The following is a 22,608-nucleotide window of genomic DNA, read 5'->3' on the forward strand; positions in this document are numbered from 1 at the left end:
TGAAATTCCAGACCTTCAAACAGAACAGAGAGAACAATTCCTATGAACTACATATTTGCAAAACCTCTGAATAATTGAAGAATAGAGGGTAGGAATTTTCCTCTGAAGAGAATGTTTCCTCTTCAGTAAGTTACCAGATGCAAACTATTTTTCTAATTAGAGAATCTGAGCGTGTACGTTTCACAGAAAGCAGATGTAAAAGAGATCAAAATGCCATTCATTCAAAAAAAAAACCAAAATCCCAGTGCTTTCATTTAAAAAGCCACGGATCCATTGTCAAAATCCTAGAGCCAGGAACTGCATGACTGCAGTCACATCTGAGTGATTTGGGTCTTACATTGCACGTTCGGAAGTGACTGCAGATCAGTGCTCCAATGCAGGTACCCAAAGCACTGTTCCAAACATAGGGCCTACACAGCACCGGTCCCATGTCAGCCTTAGTCCTGGGAAATTCTAAATCATTTCCTTGCTTCCTTCATGTTGGCTGTATTAGTTGAACTGTAAGTCTGAAGTTTTTCATGTACCGAATCCAGCTTCCCCACACAGTCCAAAAGGATGCTGCATGTTTATATACACCAGTTTCAAATTTAATTGCCCTATCAGAACGGTAGAATAAACACCCATTTAAGTTCTCTCAAGCTACACAGAAAGTTACGGGCTAGACAAATCTTACTTATTTCCTCTCTACTGCACTACAGGAAATCTGGTTCCTTCTTTTCTGCTAAGATTTTGCCCTGACTCAGACTTCAGCCAAACAAGAACTGGCCTAAGTAGCCAGAGAGAGGGAAGCTGAATTTAAGATGCAAGAAAATCAGGTGCGTGAAGAATACAGTGGTGAGCAAGCAGTGACTATTATAACCTTAGGTAACTCAGGGGTGGCTTTATTTGCCTGTTGACTCCACTCAACGTTGTTCCATGAGCAGTTGAGAAAGCTGGGAGCAGTGCAGAGAAGGGCAATTGAGCAATGAAGGACTGACATTTAAAGGCAAGGAATGTGTTCTTCTACAAATGAGATGGTGGGTAAGTGGGAAGATGATGTATGTGGTGAAATAGAAGCTCCAAATATCAGAATCTCCAAAACAAAGCAGATATCTGATAAAATTCAGAGCCAATAAAGACAAAATAAATGGAATATGTATGTATATATACCTGAATTTCCACATTTGAAGGGCTCGAAAATAGGTCTCCTTTGAGAAGAATTAGTTTTGTGCAACTGCAAAGAACAGCCGTCTGCCTGGTGAAAGAAAGGAAGTGTTGAAAAATAAGCAGTATGGCTTCAATGGAGGAAAATACTGAATAAGTCTGTATTAATTAGCATTATCTAGAGGAATTTCTGGTAGGCAGATTGCATTTAGCTGAACAGGAAACCATTTAGCATGTGAGCACACAACTTCATTTATTACTGGAGGAAACTTGCTATGGAAGATTTGTATTAAGGGTGGCCAAATTGTGGTACAGGGACACAAAACTGGCATCAACGTGCAGAAAAGGCACATCACTTTCAAGTTTTGTTTTTAGATGACCTTCAGCCCCTTAATACATTAGGGCACCCCCCAGTGCATTGCTGCCACAGCCAGATGAGAACAAGCCTCGGGGAGCAAAGTGCAGCATTAGTAGCATGCTGCCAGGCCCCAGCACTGCGCTGGCTCGGGCTGTCACTGTGCCAGCACAAAGTGTCATCACACAGCCCTTAGTCTACTGCTGCTTTAAAACATGACTGCATCTCCCCTCCTCACTTGGATGGCTCACTGAAAGCCCACAGAAGAATCTGCTAGTTCAGCTTTCCCAACAATCAGCTTACTGCAAAACCTGGATGGCGCTAAGAAGGGAGGGAAAATAATAGATGCTATAAGATTACCCTGAACTGCCTATTGCTATTCATGTTCCAGAAGACAACTCGTAAGGACAGCAAATATGCAAGGTCAGTTATTTTTGAAGCTAAATCTGTTTGTTCATGAGGATACCTGAAGGAGGCCTGCTGCCAAGGAAGCTAAGGGAGCAGGCGTCTGCAGGAAGGAAGCACATCTGCCTATCACACATAGGGAGCAGCTCTGAATCCCAGGGGAACAGCCCTTCGGCTGAAGTTCCTCTCTGCCTGTTCATCATCCTTTCCCAGATCACACGACAAAGAGTCTGGAGAGTTCAATCCTATAAATCATCTGACCTTGAGGAGCAGCCTGCCATTACAGCTGCTTTTGTACAAGGATGCTTCTGAGCAGCTGCAGCCTTAAAAAAATCCCCAGATGGTTGCTGCCAGTTGGGCCAGAGCCGCAGCTCAGCAGGGACCGCTGGGGACTGCAGGCACAGGGTCAGCAGTGGCAGAGGTGGCCTGGAAGGTGAGGATGTGGGTGGGCTTCTACATGCTGGATAAAGCAGCTCGACAGACTGGAAGTCCAGAGGTACTAGGATGAGGGAGAGCCCTGATTTTGGTCAGTGTTGCAGCTGGAGCACCAACTTGGGGCAGTGTTTGTACCTAGAGCTTGACTGTCACGCACAGCAACATGCGACCAACTCAACTACTAAAGCAGTATTATGGGGAAAACTCCTGCTATCTGAAAATGAAATGAGCAAATAAATTTCTTCAGCCTGAAGTCCCCAACATGCCTTGAGAAGAGCAAAAAGAAGTATGGTGTAGTGATACGTTTAGGTTTGGAAGGGGCACAGCCAGGCAGAGAGCTTGCAATCATACTGCTTGCAAGTATCTGTTCAAACTGGGGTGGGGGGGGGGAAAGGGTGAATGTGCAGCTTATGCTGGGAAACAAAGACTGGAAACAGAAGATTCGCAAACGAAAACTGCAAATATTAGCAGGTTTTGTGCCTCATTGCTGTGATCCAGGCTTCATTTTTGTGTGTGTGTGTGTGTTTTTGGTTCTTTTGAATGTCAAATTCCGGTCCCATTTCCTCTTTCATTTGTTATGATGACTTTAAAAGAGTATCATTTCAATTTAATTCTTCTACACCATTGTCTGTACAGGCAGTATTTTAAGTCTTGGACTGATGTAGCAATGACTGGCAAAAGGCAGCAAGCTCATGATAAAGAGCCCCTTTTGGACAAACCCATCACTGCAGATGGACCAAACTGAAGCGGTGGACAAAAAGCACAGGTGGGCTCAAGCAAATTAGGAAAAGTATTCTGTGATACAGCAGGTTCTCTTTGTCCCCAGGTCTGGGGACATCCCACAGGTAATCATATTGCTGTGAGGTAATTAAGGTTTGTCTGCCAGTTGGACGACACAGGGCTCTTTTATATCTTCACTAACTATTGCTCACGTCAAGACCAGCTGTGTTCAGTCCTTCTACTTCCAAACAACAAAAAGGAGCAGAGCTCAGAACCCAAAAAAAATACCAAAAAAAAAAAAAGGCTTTGTGTGGCTAACCACAAACAAGGCACATGACTGAGCGCTGCATCTGTTACGTCCCTCTCAAGTTCAGAAACTTTGGACAAGGATATTCTGCAAACTTAAAGGGGAAGTCTCAGTTTACAGAATGCAATTCTTGCTCCCCATTGAATTACATTTTACATTTTACTACCTGTCGTCCCCCCACAATTAGAAACTCTGCCCTTTGGAAAGGAAGCTGCAGGCTTTCTCTCTGTCTGCTTTCTTTAACCTCTGTGTGAAAGTCAGATTTCCTGGAAATTTCTGCAGCTTTTTGGACAGCTGCCCTTACAGGAGAAATAAAACCACCCCTAAGGATCCTATTGATAATTCAGTGAAAAGAACTGTTCAGCTGGTGTGAATGAAGATATGAAATGCTTACATCCCAAGGGTATCATTTTTATTTTAGCACTGCTAATGAATGAAATGCTTGCTTAGACTTGGTAGTAATAGTGGATGGGCTGTCAAAAGAATTTTAAAACTTATTCCTGTAAGGTGTCTTGGAACTGCCGGCTATACGTTTAATGCTCTTCCTAATGAGCTGTCCAAAGTGAAATATTCTTTTTTGCTTTTACATCTTTTTCTTTTCTTTTTTAATCCAGATCTGAGGCAGTGATTATAAACAATTTCTTAGATACTTAAAATTTTCTGACCGGCCCACAGTTGCATAATTCCTCAGTAGCAATGCAAGGTATGCAGACTACAAAGCCTGCTTTGTAGATGATCATCTTGCCAGAGGCTCTGCTTTTTTCTTCAGTTGTACAGCATTATCTCCTTACTAGGATAGCACGGCCTTTATTGGCTATGACTTTAATGCACAAAAATTATGGTAAAAAGGAACCTCAGGACTCCAAGTTCATTTTTTGAGATAGAAAAAACTATGTAAAAGGAGTACATCTAGTTACACAATAATGAAAAAACTACTACTTTTTTCTTTATTCCTTTTTGAGTTTGTCTGGTCTGGATTATGAATTGAAGAACTAACAGAATCACAGAACCACAGGGGTTGGAAGGGACCTCCAGAGATCATCGAGTCCAACCCACCTGCCAAAGCAGGCTCCCTACACCAGATCGTGCAGGTAGGTGTCCAGGCGGGTCTTGAATATCTCCAGAGAAGTAGACTCCACAACCTGTATGTCAGAAGAAATTTTGGGTTCTATCCTTGGCTTTTTAAAGGATCTTATCACGTGTGTGCAGTCAGCTGAAGAGCAAAGAGCAACTCCATGATTCTCTATGGCAGGAGAAAATGGAAATGAGCCACAGGCATTCAGCACTCCTCATAGAGCCAGCAGCAATGAGAATCAATAGTGCTGATAGTGCCTCACTTGCTCAAGTCAGAAAACAGCGTATTTGGATATAGTGTACTTGTACTTTTTGAATATTCCCTTTACTAAGTCATATTCAAGTTCTCAAGAAAACTGAGTTCAAAACCTGTCGAGCATAGCAGTCATTGTGTTGAGACCCAAATGAATAGAAAATATTAAGAAATATCCAAATGCAGGCCAACAGAAGTGTATAAAATGCACGAGTATACAGTGGTATATATTTATATATACATGGTACGCTAACAATCTACATACAGGCCTAAAAGGAATGCAAAAAATCAGAATGATCCTTGTGTCAGGTGTTTCAGGTTATCTGTCCCATTCCTTGAACAAAAAAAAGCCTGTTTTGTTTCATATCATTTATTTCAGAGCATATTCTATGTAACCAGCTTTACAAAAAATGAAACAAAAATTGCTCTTTCGGTGTCCAGCAGCATTTTGTTTCCCACCCTTTGAATTTTATTTATTTAGTTATTTTCCAATGTATCTTTTTCCCCCTCTTCAGCTGTCACCCGTTCCTTTCATGGCCTTTTGAAAGAGAAAATGGAATCCAGGAAGTCCAGCACTGGCATGGTTTAAAACTGTTGACTTTTACAAAAACGTGTTAAAAAAGCCCCACCCCTTCAGAGCACAGAATTTGAGCTTAGCACAGCACTTTCCCCCAGTGTAAAAAATTCATACGCAACACAAAGCCAGTTTTAGCTGCGTATTTATTACAAATATAACTATGTCAAATCAGGATTTAGGAGAAAAATAACAACGTAGTATGCCAGAGTTCAGATAATAGCGGTGCTTCATTGCCAGCTCGAAGGATACAAAACCCTGAAGTCCAAAGCAAATGTACAAAGTACAGTTTTTCTCAGAACTGCTTATTCAGGGACAAATTCTGAGAATGAAAAACTGAAAGGAATGTTGGTGCAATTCTGGGTACGTTTTTCTACAGCAGCTTTTTGTGATGGGGAGGTCTTACCCCAACATCCTATGGTATTTCAAGATCTGCTAGTTCCATAGTGACCTTCCAGCCCCAGGTGCAGAGTACTGTTTAGAAGGGTCAGCCACAGAGTTGTGGCTAAATGAGTTTGGGGCCTTTTTAAAGACTCAGACTGTAATATAAAGGAAAATAATAACATTTTCCCTTAGAATGTTTCAATAGATGTATTTTTCATATACAATGTGAAGATGATGGCACATTGTACAGAGCTATGCATACAGTTGCCAGCTGTTCTCCTGTTCTGTGCAGCTAACCTTAGGTTTCATGTATAAAGCAACTGCTATTATTTTCTGTCCAGTTTTGGAGAGGGGAGGACAGAGGAAATAGGACAAAGCAGTATTTAATTCATATTGCTATCTGGCAAATGTCAGAGAAATTGTATTAACTTCTGCTTAACAGAAACTCTGGTCAGCTGGGAGGACACACAATACCTAAAGAACCTCTCGGGGAGGTACGTGTAACCACGCATGCATGGCTTCCAATGATAAAGAATACCCTACTGCTATGTCTTATCTGCAAGTTAAGCCGTTGCTTAAACACTTCATTTTAAGGCTTCAGAAATTGGAAATCTATACCCCTTTTTATTTAAACAAGAAGTGTGTCAGGTGAGAAAGTTACACGTGATGATTAAAAAGGAGCAGAAGTATGAAATATCTTTGTAATTAATCAACCCCTAATCAATGTGAGGTTTTCAGGATCAATTAGTAGTTATAATTGGTTTTCAATCCATAGCTAACGGCACGTAGCATGGAACTAACCTTGTTCACATCAGTGGGGAAAGAAGAAAAATTACTTCTCACTTCATGAAATACCTTTGCAAATGAAGACCTTGGACAGCATGCTCTCAGTGTGCCTCTTACTGACATTCTGACATTTATGTGCTTGATGTGCTGCTGTTCCATTTGCAAAGTTGATGTCGCTTAGCTGATGAAAGGTAATTAAATCGTTCCATAAAATGAACACTGGAAAATGGTAGTGTCTTTATTGCTAAGCCAACAATGCAGCAATGACCCAGGAAAGATGGGTGACTCCAAAAGATTGATACATTTCCATGCATTGTCTGGGTAGTGTTAAGGGCACAACCTGCGAGCAGGGAGAAATCCAAGGTGCACCAACTCAAGGCACACCTGAGGACGGCAGCTTAGAGACATGCAAGTCATTGTTCTTTCTCTATCTTCTGCATGAAGGTTATCTAAATAACACTCTTTTTAATTTATCGTTCCCCTCCAGGCTTGCTTAAGTCAGCACAGCCCATACAAGGACACTGACTTCAGTTGATGGTGAAACTACAGTCAGGCCTTGCCCAGCAGAGAACAGCGTTTACTGGTAAATATCCTTTCCCAGAGTCCATCTTGAATTAAAAAAATTGGACAGTGCTATTAGTGGAAGCTTTTCACTTGATTAGGGTCTGCAACAGATCACTTCTCAATGAACTCTGTAGCAGCAGTTGTTCTTGGAAATTGATACAGGCAGGTTAATGCAAACATACTTAGCTGAAATCTATAGAGAAAATATTAAAAAAAAAAAAAAAAGGAGCACGTGCTTGGTAAAAGATTTTATTCTGTTGTTGACGCTTTTTGTTTCTCTGAGGTTGAGATATTTAACTATTAAAGACAACCTTGGGGCTTTGTTACAAAGTGGATAATGAGCCAATTGTGTTTCAAAGCTGATAAGCTCCATGCAGAGCCCTCTGTTTCCAACCTACAGAAATGCCACTAAGACTTTTGCATGTCTAGAGCTAAGCAGACCTCCAGTCTTCATCCATAAGGACTCAGCTTGGTAGCAGAGTTTTCTGCTACCAACTGGAAATACTAGGTGACTGCTATTGGCAAATCATTGTTATTTGGCCCCTTGCATTAAGCAACAATAAGGCTTGCAGTAGGAAGGGATGCATTTATTTGTAATCCACTGTGATTCCTGAGAACGTCTTTGTTAAGGCAAGAGTCAATGGCAATTAATTGTTAACAATATTGGAAAGAATACATCAAAATAATAATAGCATTTCCTTCATCCCTCAGACTTGTCAGGCAAGAGTTATTTTTATGAGTAGTTCACAGTGCTCTGTTAAACCACACTGGTCAGCAGCTATAAACGAAGCTCTTCTGGCCATTGTCCTGACCACAGGTAAAGAATGACAGACTCCAACCGATGTGAAAGCCCAAAGTTTATTATAAATCCCATAAAAAACAGGCAGGAAATACCTATACCTGCACACTGCTTGACCATTAGCCACCTGGCTAATACACTTTTAAACCACTCCAACAGTCTGCTGACCAGAAAAATTTGTTGTCCTGGGAGCTAATCTAATCCTGAACAGGGTGGACACAAGTGATTTACTGCAATCAGAAATCAGTCCCAGGCCCTTTTTCCTTGCTAGCACTGTGGGCACAGCTATGCCACCTTTAAACTGTGGCAAACTTTAGATGGCACTTCTGCCTAGAATCTCTATCCCAACAGCTTAAATGAAGAAGGGATGCATACAAGCAGTCATTAATAAGTTCCACTCTTTCACCTAGAAGTTTCCATTTTCTGGCTTCAAAAATGCCACATTTCTCCCAATAAGACACCAGGTGCACATGGCAGAGGTGGGTTTCATGTGGTCTGTGAACCTCTCTATAACTGTTGCCACCAGATTTCCTCCTCAGCCTTTGTTGTGGTCCTCCATCACACCTTCCCCAAGGCTGGAAATTGAGTAAGATGTATTATTCTTTGTGAGATGTTGGCACAGTGTCTGACAGCAATGGCACAGCCCCTGGCTGGATGCCCAGGGAGGTTGTGGATGCCCCGTCCTTGGAGGTGTTCAAGACCAGGTTGGACGGGGCCCTGGGCAACCTGATCTAGTAAATGTGTATGTTTGGTGGCCCTGCCAGGCAGGGGGGTTGGAACTACATGATCCTTGAGGTCCCTTCCAACCCGGGTCATTCTGTGATTCTGTGATTCTGTGGATTCTTGAGGCTGCATCCCTGCTGCCGTGCATCAAGGCCCGGCAGCACCAGTGTTGAAACACACGCCTCTGTGAAAGCAGCAGAATGAGCCCGGCAGAGGGGATATTCGTCTCCTCGCTGTTTAGAATCTTTGTGTAGAGGGAACCGAGGGATAACGACACCAAACAGATAACGAAAGAGTTCTGTGAGCTTTTCAGTGGCCGGAGCAGGGTTGCCCGCGTGGTCGACACCGCGGGCACTCCACAGGCCCGGAGCCGCCCCGCTCCAGGAATACGAATTTGAGGCAAAAGCCGACAGAAACGCGAAGGCTTCACGGGGCCGGGGGATGGGGACTCGCCCGCCCTTGGGGCCTGGCCGGGGCGGCTCCCCCGGGGTTCCCCCTCCCCCTCCAGCCCTCACGGCGACGGGGCGGGGGGGCAAAGCGCCGGGGTGCGGGGGCTGCGGGGAGGGGGCACGGCCTCGCCGCCACACCAGCAGCAGCCGCCTGCCCAGCGCCGGGCCGGCTGCTGAGCCGCCCAGCGGCCCCCAGGCGGCGGCGGCGACCGGGGGAGGTGAGGAGGAGCCGCCTGCGCGGCCCAGCGGCGGCGGGCGGGCCGGACGCGGCGAGCGAGCAGCCGCGGGCCGCGGCGGGGAGGGCAGAGCGGCAGCCGAGCCTGCAGCGGCGGCGCCATGGCCACCAAGGTGAGCGGACCCCGGCACCGCGCGGGGGGCGAAGGGGCGGCTCCGGGGCGCCCCCTGCTTCGAGCGGGCCCCGCGGTGGGGTCGGCGGCGGTAGCTCCGCTGGGCAGTAAGGGAGAGAAGGAGGGCTGCGGTACGGGGTCTGGGGAGCGAGTCCCCTCCCCGGGCCTGCCCCTCGCCGCCGGGAGGGGAGGAGGGGGCTGCCGCCGCGTCGCGCCGCGCTCGGGCCTCGCCGCCGCCCGGCCCCGTGTAGGGTTCGTAGGGGGCAGCGTCCGATCCGAAGTTGTTTTCTGCTGGATTTCCGCCCCTCGCCTCGCCCGGTGTGGCTGCGAGGGCGGAAAGCTGCTCGAGGCCGGGCCGGTGCCGCCCCGTACCCCTGTCCCGTGGCTGCCGGGCGGTGCGGGGGGAAGGCCTGCGCGCTGCTGGGCCCGCCGTCCCTGCCGCTCTCCCCGAGCCCCGCCGGGGGATGCGGGTGCTCCGAGCGCTGCGGCGGGCACGGCTGGTGTGCGGCGGCGGCCGAACCGAGGGGCGGGGGGCTGCGGGCTGCTCCGCACAGAAAGCTGCGGGTTGGGAAGGCCGTGAGGGCCGGGGCAGCTCTCCAGGGCTGCGGTGTGTGTCCTGCTCTAGGAGTATTAGGGTCTGATTGAGTGGGAAAAGAAAAAGAAGGAAGTGAAATTGTTTTGCTTTGTTCTTCAACAGTATCTATCTGCTATGAATGCAACAGTCGGAATTAGCCCATCCTGTCTGAAACCGATCGCTTTCTAAATTGACAATACTTATTTACTGTACTTGTTGATGAAGGTGGCAGTGCTGTTTTGTCTCTGCTCGTGTAGATGGGTAAACATCATTTACAAGCTGTCTGAATATCACACGAGGCTTTTTGGTATTTGAAGTAATGCTTTCAAACTGATTCGATTCCAAAACTTGCCCAGCCATGCAAACAATGTTTTACTGAGGCACCTGTCATACAGCACGCTGCTCTTGTGGCATTTCTCAGTATCAGAGAGTTCCCTCATCTTCAGTGTGTAGGATTTGATGGCTAAATAGCAGCCTCCAGCCATCCGAGCAGAGGGTAACTCACTAAGCCTTTTCACATGCACCGAAGAAATGGTGTAAGCTTCAACATCATTAATGCAATTGAAGAAGTATCAATATAAGTGAAATTTATGACCTGTACAGGTTTTTAGAATATCATTAATGGACTTAGTTTTGTTGTGGGTGGTTTCCACTGATTTGTGGGCCGTGTGCCTGAACCACGTGTAAGCACACGTAACTACTGCAGGTAGCAATAAAAAGAAAATGACAGGTGTGGATGTAAAGCATAACACATGGTCTACTGAGCAAACACCGAGTTCAAATGCTTTATGTTTTCTTTTTACCTCACTTTGAGCTGTAGCATCTGCCCTCATGGAGTCTCATAACACTGTTTTATCCATACATATGGATGTTTTCACTTTTTGTCAAATAAATGGTTGTGGTCATTACGGCCTTAGAACGAAGGACATGTCATAGTAGCCAGAACTGTATTGAAATCAGGTGGTGCAAGATTTTTTTTCATTCAGCGCTTTGCAAGACATAGTAATTGACTTGTATGTTAAAATTGGGAAGTGATAGTGAAGGCTTGACATTTCTTTTTGATATTATTATCTCAATTAGCTGTTAACAAAGCTTTACTGAAGAGAAGCTTGCTTTATTTTAAGCTTCACCCATGAGTTAGGTCCCTTTCAGCTAATTCTCCTACTTTGGATTTTAATTTGCTGAACTCGTTCAAATGTCAGCTATAATAAAGGATGCCTTTTTTTAATGGAGTAAGGGAGTGACAGGCTCAGTAAACTGTCTTCAGGAACTCCGCCAACTAACAAGTTCCCATTTCACCTGGAAATTGTTTTCCTTTTGAAGCTGCAGACAGATTTGCCACCTTCCACTTGTTCTCTTTCTGAAGGATATCAGAATTATACAAGAAAATGTTGACAAAACGGAGCTGTGACTGGTCACCTGGGGTGTGAATTTCAGAAGCGTCCATGGCGTGACAAGCTGTAGAGCTGGTGGGGATGAGTGGCAGTCAGGCATGGCCAGCACTGCGCAGGCTGTTAGTGCTTCCTGTACTAACTCTTGTTTAAACTAGAACGTGCTTTACGAGGAGAAAATGGCATTTCTTCCGTAATTTGTGAACTCTGACCAGTCTTATTGCCTTCCGCCGTGATAAACCCTGCTGTTTAAGTTCCCAGAGTGCTCTGAAGATGTGGTTTAATCTCATCGTCTCCTAGCTCTTCCCTGCACCATTTAAGCTCATGAGAATTCTTATTGAAATACTAAAACTTTCTGGGGGAATAACTACTATTTTCATGAAAACAAACAAACAAAACCCCTTTATTGATGCTCTGCTGGTGTATTAGTTAACCGGCAGCTGGGCAGGGATACTATGTAGGCCCCACGCCCTCTGAGGGCAGTGGGGATTCAGTGTGATGGTAGGAGCTGGCCTCACAGTCACTGCTACCTCCTTGTGCTGATCCTGTGTTGACACTAATGCTTGTCAGGCCTGTCCTTGAGTGACTATGACTCGCTAGAATAGCAAAAGATTAACTGAGGGAGAGCAGTGGAAAAGTTTTTTGCAGTTCCATCTATTGAAGTAGGTAAAAGTTTGCTTGGAGCAGTTGCAAAAGGTTCGGTGCAAGCGCAGAGGGGAGACACTTCCATGGTGAAGGCTGGGAATATAATTGGAGAGTGGAAAACAGTGCACGTGAGACTTCTGGTGGCAGTTCTTAGGTTAGCTGGATCCTTAACTGCAACTTGGCAGCGGCCTTTCTGGTTTCCCAAGGGCTTGCGCAAAGCCATGTACTCTAAAAGCTGAGGCAAGCTTTAAAAGAAATAAAATTGGGTTGTTCAGGGGGTCCCAGCTTCCAAAGTTTAACAGCAATTTAACTGAACCAAACATGAGAGGTAGGCATATCTGTGTCAAGAACTGATTCAGTGGATATGTTAGCCTTCCTTCAGCAATGGAATTGAACTTACTAATTTGTAGTTTTTGACTGTGCAGTAAAAAGGCAAAATGGGCTTAAGCTTAAAAGTGTGTAAAGAAGCTTAATGCATTTCCAAAACCCAGTTACAAAGAAAATGAAATATCGTAGATGTCTGTCTATGATGGACGGCTTGAAAAAGTTGCCAGTCAGGTTCTCTCATTCTTAATGCTTCTGTGCTTTCTGTCTTGGCTTCTTTGGCCTTTCCTTTTTCCCTGCTGCACTTTGCAAAGTCCCAGCTTTACTCATGCCCTTTCTTTTGTTTTTGAGGTTCATTGAATAGGGAGAGCCACAAATGTCAGGAAGTGATATGCTGACTTTTAATAATGTGCTCCCTACCGTCATCTATTTTTAGAAGTGTTTGTTTAAAAAGGTAGGCAAGTCTGTTTCTTGCAAAGGCTGGTGCTTTGCCCTTTGTGAAGCCAGAACTTCAGGGTGATACTGAGGGAATGCAGTAGGTGAGTGCATAGATGGTCAGGACAGCACTTCTGGAACCTGTGCTGCTAAACAATGCACAATGAGGGGTTTAATGTTTAAGGTGGAGAAAGAACTTGGTTAACTGATTTATAGACGTGCAGTTGAAGTTGGTTAAGTTATTTTCACAAGCTAGCTCTGCAGGTATTGGCAACTTTCACTAGGTTTGACTTCAAAAAATCAAGCATTTTTACTTTGTAACATTAGGGACACCTGTATCTCATCGTGATGTTCTTAATTGCTCACTGGTGTGCCCCGTCCTTGGAAGTGTTCGAGACCAGGTTGGATGGGGTCCTGGGCAACCTGATCTAGTAAATGTGTATGTTTGGTGGCCCTGCCAGGCAGGGGGGTTGGAACTACATGATCCTTGAGGTCCCTTCCAACCCGGGTCATTCTGTGATTCTGTGTCTACTTCAGGAACTCTTCTTTGTTTGTTTATGATTCTGTTAAAAGGTCTGAGCCCTTTTTCACAGGCAGAAGTCCACTGAGGCCAAAGATCTTAGGCTGGATATTTTCTTCTTAAAAGAAGAGAGATATAATGAAAAATAAGTAAAATCTTGCTGTTTAAGGCTTTCAAATACCTCTTGTGAATGTCATTAGCTAGATATACTTGAATTTAGCTTGATTCTTCTACTTGTGCTGAGGGAAGATCATTTTATGCCTGAAAATACCATATAGGATAAAATACAATACTTCAGTCTTACATTATCTTTTGCTGCTCTCCTACTCGTGTAAGGCTCACCAACAGAAGTCTCACATTTTTGTTCCTATGGTTGTGAAGCTGTTTGTATGTTTACATAATGAATCAGGCAGAAACAATTCTTTGTTCTGATTTGCAGCTGGGAAGGGAAATATCCCTCTGTGCCAAGTGCTCCAAACTTTGCATGATGCGAGTCTGCCTTCTGTATTGTCTTGACTCTGACAGCACAAAGGCTGTTCTAGGAAATTGTATCTTAGGAAACTATTCAGTTAATCAATCTTAATGTTATCTGTGAGCTGGGATGAATTTATACTATGCGAATTGCTTTGTACCATGGCCAGTGTCTTTCACTGTTTAAATTCAGCAAAGCAAGACTTAATTGGCAATGATTTCATTTGCAAACTTAGGATGCGATGGAACAAAACTAGTTAGGCTAAGTAGTCATTTTGGTATGGTGGTCTTAATCTCATGAAAAGGTTTTGTTGAGCTGTAATTAAGTAGATGTGAAAATCCTCCTTGGGACTTTTAAAAAGTGGCAACATTGTGCAAGGAGAAGGTGTAAATGTTTTGTGGTAAATACATGCTTACCTCAAATATGTGACCTGTTGATACAGTGAGGTGTTAGGATGAGCTCAGCAACACAAGAAATAACACCATCATTTTTTCTGAAGGTGCAGATTTTTCCGTTCCTCTGTCTTTTAACCTTAAGATCCTTTAAAAGTTCAGTGACAAGTGAGTTACCCTACATTCCAGCAATTGTTAGTGCAAGGCTTCTCATGTAAGAGCCAGCTCTTGAGCTGGCAAGCTGGTGGGGTGTTGAGGTTCTGCATGATGTTATGCTCTGGTAATGATTCCTCTGACTCAGTTTTTCAAAGCTATTTTAAGCACCTGGGCATTGAGTCATCAGGGACTCATTACCAGAGGTCGTCATTTAAAAATACAATTACAGTAGTGAGAGAGAAGGAACTCTGGTATCAGATGTTATGAGCGTCATCTGGTCTATAGACCAAGTGATTCAGATTTTCATTCTGGTCTGATTTTTCCACATAACAGCATCATGTCAGCAAAAAGTCTTTACAGTTAACCGTGGTTTTGTAATGAAGATTATTTTACTCCACTTTTTCCATGCTGTCCTTTGCACGTTGTCTTTCCTCTTTTAGAACCTGTTTTTAATGCCTTCAAAATTCACTTTAAATATGAACATCCCCACATTGTCCTGTTTATGAAAACTTCCTTATTTGATTAGGACGGCTGGCACGTTTCAGAAATGGAAGTTTACAGAGGGAAAGCGAAGTGGGAATTTTGCTGTTTTAAATGGATTGGTTCCATCCTGCACTGTATTTACCTGCAATTGCAACAGCAGTGTTGGAAGCGGTGCTGCAGAACATTGCAAAAGCAGGTTATAGGACCGTAAAACAGTGGGAGTGATTTGTTTCAGCTAACACTGCAGTAGGAGAGATCAACTCTGAGATAACCACAATTATTTACGTTAAATAACTGCTGCAGTGCTCTACATTTAAAGCTAGAACTTTCCTATTTCAAGGCATGTTTTGCAATTGGAAGGTCACTCAGCTTCGCTTCTGTCTTCTCTGAGAGGGGCTAAAATCAGAGCTTGTGCCTTTACTTCATTGAGTTGTATCTCAGCGTTGTCAGTGATTTGTGATCAAAAAGGAGATTCCCAAGTCACTCCGGGTTTAAAACACAAAGCATTCTTATCCTAATTCCACAAGCAGCACTTCAGTGCTACCAAGGATAAAGCTGTGTGTATTGCTTACTGGAAAATTGCATTGGAGCTCTGAGCCTTATCGTTTTTTTCCAAAGCGTTTTTTCTCATTGAGCTTCATGTGGCTAAGGAACTTCTGTTTAAAATTAAAAAAGAAGTAATTAAAAGCAGAATTGTTTAACTTTGACAGTTCATCCTCTGAGACCCACAGCTCTTAATAGGAAAAGGGCAGGAGACGCAACTACTGGTGTAGGGAGTTGCCCGCATGCAGGCTGGCCCAGCTGCTCTCAGGGAGGGGACGTTCCAGACACGGTGTGGTGTGAAGGGCGAAGGGACAGCCCTGGGTGCTGCTGCTGAGGGCGTGTTTGTGGTTAGCCTGCTAGGTAAGGGCAAAACAGCAGGTTTTTTGTCAGTAAAACCTCTAATTTCCTCCTGTATTTTAGAGCAGCTCTTCAAAAGGAGGCTATATGCAGAGCTTCCCCTGGGTATTAAAGGAAGCTGCTTTACAGGAGGGTTTTCCAGTATGCAAAGTGCGGCTGGAAGGAGGAGGGGGCTGTAGAGAGGTGCTGGCAGCCCAGCTTTAGGCAGGTCTCTGGAGAGTCTGAGCACCGCAGCTGCTTCTGGGTACGCAGCGGGGCCTGACCTGGGTTTTCTGCGAGTGGGACTGACCCAGGTAAAATCCCTCAGTCCCACTCTTGTGTAGTGTGGAACTTGTGTACAGCCAGTGATGGTTGTTTTCTTGCGACTTATCTCTGTGTTGCTGACTTCTGCTCTGACTTGCCATCTGCTCCTCCTTGGCAGAGGAATGGTTGTTTTTATTTTGTGTCTTCATATGCTGTCTCTGTTTATACACAGCAGGTTTTGAACTTGCTCTCTTTTTCTCAGCGTTTAGAGATTACAGTTCTCAATCTTTAGGGCAAAAATAAGTTGTTCTCTTGATTCTAGGTTAAATCAAGCAAAATGTTGGTTTACCTGGCTGGTACAAGCACTAGGTGTGCTCTGGCCAAATCTAATGCCTTCTTATGTAAACTGCTGATTAGGTTGTAACTCTGGAGGTTTGCGCTTTTATACCATGTCAGCAGAAAAGCTTAAAATGCTGGTCTATATTAGGATACATTGAATCAAAGTCAGGTTTTATTTGAAGTAACATCCCTTTTGCGTGCAGGTTGATTGCTTTGATAGTTCTTCATTCGTGTTTAAACTGCCCTGGTGCATTGAGATGTACCACCTCTAACAGTGTGGTGAGTCTGAAAAGGCTTGAAGTTCATTAGATTACCTTAGTGAAACTGTGTGTGTCTCTAATTATTGGGATAATTACTGTTCTGTAATCTCCTCGTGTAAAAGAAGCGCTCTTGTGTGACTGCAAGCTGTCTTAATGAGTAGCTCACAATATGGCTATTTTTTTCTGGTGAATGCTGCTGGCTTGTTCTGAAACCTTTACCTCTTCCTAGTTTTGTTCTTTGGGGACAGGATTGCAAGGGTTTAACGCTACCTGTTCTGAGATCTCAGGCTGATACCAGGAGGATCAACATGGCAGGCTTCCGAAGCACACAGTTACGCTTTGGTTTAGCAAACAATTGCAGGCATCGGTAGTTTGATGGCAGGGACACAGTAGTGATCAAATCTGGGAGGAGATTTTGACTTCAGATAAATGTATCCTGCCTAACACCTGTGAAACAGTCGTGCAGTGCTTGCTCCAGTTGTGTGTGCTGCTGTAACCAGGATTAACCTCCTCAGTTTGGAAACTGTTAAATCTTTAGTCCATTTGGAGACTTGGTATAGACTTGTGCTTAGAAAGGGAAATATGAGGCAGTCTGGGCACTTGGAGCTGTGCAGTAAATTGATATAGAAAAATGTCTTCTTATAGAGTGGGAATTCTCTGCTCCTATTTGCAATAGTTTTCTAATTGATAGCTGGTTTATGAGGAATGCTTTAAGAGAGAAAAAATACCTAGTTTAAGCACTTAATGCAATAGGATGCTCAGATGTGATTAACAGGAGAATCTGAATCAGTATTTGGAAACATCTCTAAAATCATGTGGGTGTCTTGCCTGTATTTCTGCAGGTAAATTTACCCTGCTTCTATATGGTTCGGGTGTGCATGGGTTCTGTCATCTGATTCCCTACCACCTCACCAGTATGTCTGTATGGGCACCACCAAGGGTAACTGTGCACCCTTTTGATATGATTCTGCGAGTAAAAGTTCCAAGTGCATAATGTCTGTGTTGGTACTACCACCAAAAAAGTACTGGACTCACCTTAACTGAATTCCAGTCTTCCCTTCTGAGTGCAGCTCAAAGTATCTGAAGGGCTCCTCTGGTGCCTGGCCTGCTCTGCCATGGTGTCTCAGTAGATTCACCTTTCCTCAGCTGCCTGTACTGTACTTCAGTTTGATTCTTTCACAGGGCTGCTGCTCACTGCAAGGATTTAAGCAATCTCCTTATTTTTCTGGTTGGTAAATGCGGTGGCATGCACATAGCCAACTTTCCTTAGAACCAATCTGTGCCAAGAGCTGTGAAGAACTTCTGGAATTTGTCAGCTTTCCTGATGGAAAGATATTTTTCAGCAAGGCAATTCAGTCCTGTTGAGTAGTTTGCTGTCTGTAAGGTCAGAAGGGCTGGTCTGTCCTCACCTGAGAAGAGCATGAGCTACTGAGGAAGGTTAATATCATTGTCTTTATGACTAGAGAAAATATTTTTTAAGTATCTTCAGCACATGAAAACTTGCCTAATCACTTATTACTTACAGACCAGCACTTAAAATTAGTTGTAAGATGCACTTATTATGCCATTAATGCTAGTTTTACAAGTGCCGGCAGTGTAAGCTGTGTGCATTTTCATGGGAATCAAGTATTTCATTACTGTCCCTTACCTCATAAACACTTAAAACTTTTCCCCCTGTGCCATTTGGAAACTCTTTCTGCTCTGTTAACCATTCCCTTGGATTACCAGGCAGAGCTTTTAATCCAGTGTGTACACTGGATCACGTGTCTGCCTGAAGTACTGGAGTACTGAGCGAAAGGAGGAGTTCCCTGCTCTGTTTCCTCTGCCAATAAACATCTCTTTATTAGCAGGGCAAAATGATGCATGTCCTTGTTTCTTAGTTTTTTATCTGTATTTAATTTGCTTCTGATGTGCTTATAGTCAGTGTTGTTACCTCCAAATGAGTAGCTGCGGGCTATTGAGCTATTTTATAGCCGAAAAATTGCTCAGAAGAAAGTGAGCCAGCAGGTCAAGAGACACATTTTTCTGTTTGTATTTGTGGAGTATTTGTGGAGCTGCAGCTGGCAAGGGAACTTAGAGTAATGACATCTGAATGTTATGATCTCACTTACTGGATGAATTTGCTTTAATTCTGATGTTGAAAATAAAACATACAAAAAAACCCACCTCGATTTGTCAGTGAAGAAAAACCGTCTTTATTGAACAAATGAAATGTAGTTTTTACTTACAGTTTAATAAAATTATGGTATGAAATCACGTTTGAGGAGGTAGTATTAGCATCCTCAGACTGGTAGGTTGGTCTAGGTAGATGCATGGCACACATACAGGAACTGGCATAGTACAGGCAATGTGCATTTTCTCAATCTATGTTTTATTAAGTTAGAAAGACTAGCGTCATTTTAATTTGCCTTGTAATAACTCGTTATCATTTAAACTTCGGCCTCCAAAATGGTGTATATATAATTTCTTGAATTCCTAAGGTAAGGCTTCTGGAGGAGGATGGAGACAATGTTCTTAGAGTCTTTCACCTTTGATTTTCTTTGCTTCTTGTCTCCTGGGAATGCCCGTAAGAGGAACATGGTGTAGAGATTTCTGTACTGGAGGCAAGACAGAAAGTAGCTGCCTTTCCAGGCTCAGAAGCATAAGCACTTTAAGAGCTATTTAACATTTCTTCTTAGATTATCCAAATACACACTTAACATGGTAGTCTGGTAAAAGTATGATAGGTGGACTAAAATGAAGAGGCAGTTTTGTTAAATCATAGCACCAGATACTGCTGTTGCTGCAGTGAAAAACTATTCAGTCCTGGACTATGTAATAGCTTTTGGGTGAAGCCGGGTTTTAGAATAAAGAAGGAAGAAGGTTAAATAAATCAGAATGATGCTATTGTTGGAAGAAAGGTGGTTATACAGAGGTATAACAGAGGCTCCTGCCTCTGTTTCTAAAGCTTTTTTTCCTCTTGACTTTGGATACTAATTGTTCTAATTTTTAGCCTTGTCACATATCCCTTGGGAAGAGCAGCAGTGTGGTAGGAAGAAATGCTGCTTATTTCTGAATGGAATTATTTGCAGCTAGTTCTTTGTCTCTATTCTTTTTTTCTTTTTTTTTTTTTTTTCTGTAGACGTTTCACCATGCTTCCCAAATTATGATTTCTCCTTCTCTAGTTGGTTGTTAATTTCTTTGAAAAGATTTATCTGCCCCAGTTACTTTCCAGAAAAGAAACAGGGAATTTGAATTTCTCTCTATGAATCTGAAAGCTACTGCTCCCAGCAGCATGGGAAGTAGGCCGTGAAGCTGGAGAGCGCCCATGAACCCACAGTCTGTTTTTGAAGCTGACCAACCTTGTGAATCTCTGTCCCTTGAAAAGTGCCAGACTGACCGGCTGAAGCTGTGACTACTGTGCTAAGTACTAAAAGGAAGGTGCGCATTTATTAGAGGAATATCATGCTTTGAACCTTTTATGGCTATTTTCTTTGTAGCGTGTGCCACCCTTATCTGTCCTAGGGTAGCTGTCACCTTGAACTTCTGCACCTGGGGCTATGCCCACTGCCCTGGGGAGCCTGTGCCATGCCCACCAACCTCCCTGCTGGTGAAGAACCTTTTCCTGACACCCAGCCTGCTCCCCCTCTGTCACAGCTCCGTGCCCTTCCCTCAGGCCCTGTCGCTGTCACAGTGCTGCCCCTCAGCTCACTGTGAGGAGCTGCAGCCACCATGAGGGCTTCCCTCAGCTCTGCTCTGGGTTGAACCAAACAAGGGACCTCAACTGTTCCTCATACACTTCACCTTTCAGACCCTTCGCCATCTTAGTAGCCCTTTGGACCTCTCTTTAGTAGCTTTGAGACCTTCTTATATTGCAGTGCGCAAATCCTCCCACAGCATTCAAAGTGAGGCTGTATAGCTCAGAGCAGAGCCATACAAGCCCTTTCCTTTGCATCTGATCTCAAGGTTATTAGACACAAGTATTTTAACTTTCCAGTCAGGTATTTACTATAGGATATTGTACCGCTTCTGAAGTCTAATAAAATTTTATGTGTCCTGGTGAACTCTCTTTTTAAGCATGAACTTAATGCCATCTGTGCTACTAGAATTAGCTGAGAGGACTGCTTTCCCCCTAGGTCAGATGCCCATCATCTGAGCCATGCTAAGTTGACTTTCTTAATGGAATATGTGTTGATAACCTGCTGTAAAAGTGACATGTTTAACATCCTTACATATACTAAGGATATATATATATAAGGCAGAAACAATTTGTTTTGCTTTTTACTTCCTGAAGGACAGGAAGGCCCTTGCTATAGGTATTGTCTGACAGTAATGCTACTATAGTAGATATACATATATACATATATACATATAGATGATATACATCTATACTGTTAGATGTATATATATTAATCAGCAGGAACAAAGCCTGAGGATGAGGCTTGCATGAACTGAGGAAACTAAAAGCATTTGTGTTGATAGTGACATCATAGTCTTGCAGATAGGCTGGAGAAATGGATGTGTTTCTTCAAGTCAGACTTTCCATTGCTCCTGTAGGAGCTGGTGGGAAGATGGTTTCATTTCCTAGTTGTCCATTCTGTGAACTGGGGGGTCTGTAAATCAATGCTTGTGTTACCAGTTTTAGAGACATTCTTATACAACCACAAATCTTTTTCTTTTCTTGTAACTGAGTTTATACTTTGTTATTTTAGCTGGACAAGAAAAGCTTTTTGTTATAGTTATTAACACTGTCTGCTAACACCTGTATTTTTCCATACCAGAAGTCTAGCTTTCCATTTTGCTCCTCTGTAGTACTTCATTGTTGTCATCAATCTGATGAAATAATGTAGTGATTATTCTTGGGGAACCTGGCTAACATGAAGACTTGAGATATACACAACAAGGGCTTCTATTATTTCTAAGTTCTTTTAGTACGATGAGTTCTATTTCCAAGAAAGATAAGTTTAGATAAAGGGTTACTTCCTCTTGTTTGATCAGATTTGAAGTTTATCTAATATGCAACTTTAAATGACAGGCTAAACCTTTTGTGCTAGGTCTTCCTTTAAAGTTCTTGGGTGAATTGCATGTGTTCTTGTCAGGTGTTTTCTGCATTAGTTTCAACAATTTGCAGGGAAATAAATACAATCACTTTGTGATTCCTGAATGTCTCTTCTGATTTATATTGGGGAGGGATTTAATAGGAGGAAGTGCAAAGGTGTTTGGGAATATAGTCTTACAAACAGTTGTGGCATAGTGTATAAACAAGAACTGTTCTTTAAGCGCCAGACAACTTTGTCAGTGCTTCAAACAACATTTTTTTAAGGAATGTAATACCAGATCCAGTTTCCTTTGGTCAAATTGCTTACTCTATGAAACAGTCCCCTTTACCCAAACTGGAGCTGAAATGTTTCTTGTAGAAGAAAATATTAATTGGATTGTTTGATACCTTCTTCTGCTGGAATAAAAGCTGTACAGGTAGTTCAGGAGATGACAGAAAACAGCCAGTCTTAAAATGGTCATATCTGACATGCTCTAAGGAGATTTTAATCCCTTAAAATTTGTGTTGGCATTCAACTCAGGGTTCTAATTCAGAAACTATCAGCTCCCTACATGTTGAAGTTTATGTCCAGTGTTTTTTCTATTTAAGTCATACCTGCTTCATTAAATCTTCTGAACATGACAGAAGACTCACTGCTGTTTTCTTTTAACATATAGGCTCGTGTTATGTATGACTTTGCTGCTGAGCCTGGAAACAATGAGCTGACTGTCAGTGAAGGAGAAATCATCACAATTACCAACCCGGTAAGAGATATTAAATGGAAACGGCTTCAGTGCACTGTCCTGACCTAATTCCAGCAAATGAAGGAAAGGATGTTCTGGGTGCCATCTGAAATCCCTGTTTACCCTCCCCTGAAATAGCAGCACATAAACTAAACCCAAAGAATTTTCTAGTAGTGTTGTGGTAACAAATACGATGAGCAAAATTCTGGAGAACAAAGGCCCTCTCAGACTGTGCCTACACGCTTTGGAATTTTTTGCTTGACTTTTTTCATCTAAGTAGTGCTGAGTGCTAAGGTGGAAGTGATGATGATATGTTTTACATCTGAGTGTGTACTCTCTACTTTTTTTTCACTCTTTTTTAATTAAAGCAGTAGGTGCAAGGCACTGTGAAGGAGT

At 43.2% G+C, this 22,608-nt stretch overlaps 1 protein-coding gene across 4 annotated transcripts in view; it reads left to right on the forward strand.

The window, feature by feature from the left end:
- The first annotated feature begins 4,340 nt into the window (after nt 1–4,340).
- SNX9 (sorting nexin 9) overlaps nt 4,341–22,608 on the forward strand; it is a 54,209-nt gene continuing 35,941 nt past the window's right edge. For 2 of the 4 annotated variants that reach the window (XM_032443381.2, XM_015858335.3), the window contains exons 1-2: nt 9,229–9,319; nt 22,147–22,233. In XM_032443381.2, the coding sequence (XP_032299272.2) occupies nt 9,308–9,319; nt 22,147–22,233 (99 nt within the window). In that variant the 5' untranslated portion in view covers nt 9,229–9,307. Of the gene's footprint in view, nt 4,457–6,923; nt 7,020–9,228; nt 9,320–18,261; nt 19,873–22,146; nt 22,234–22,608 lie in introns of those variants that run through there. The other 2 variants (XM_015858337.3, XM_085543486.1) reach the window with 2 other exon arrangements.

Source organism: Coturnix japonica, chromosome 3, assembly GCF_054131305.1.
Source record: "Coturnix japonica strain WE chromosome 3, WE-NBRP24, whole genome shotgun sequence".
NCBI lineage: Eukaryota > Metazoa > Chordata > Aves > Galliformes > Phasianidae > Coturnix > Coturnix japonica.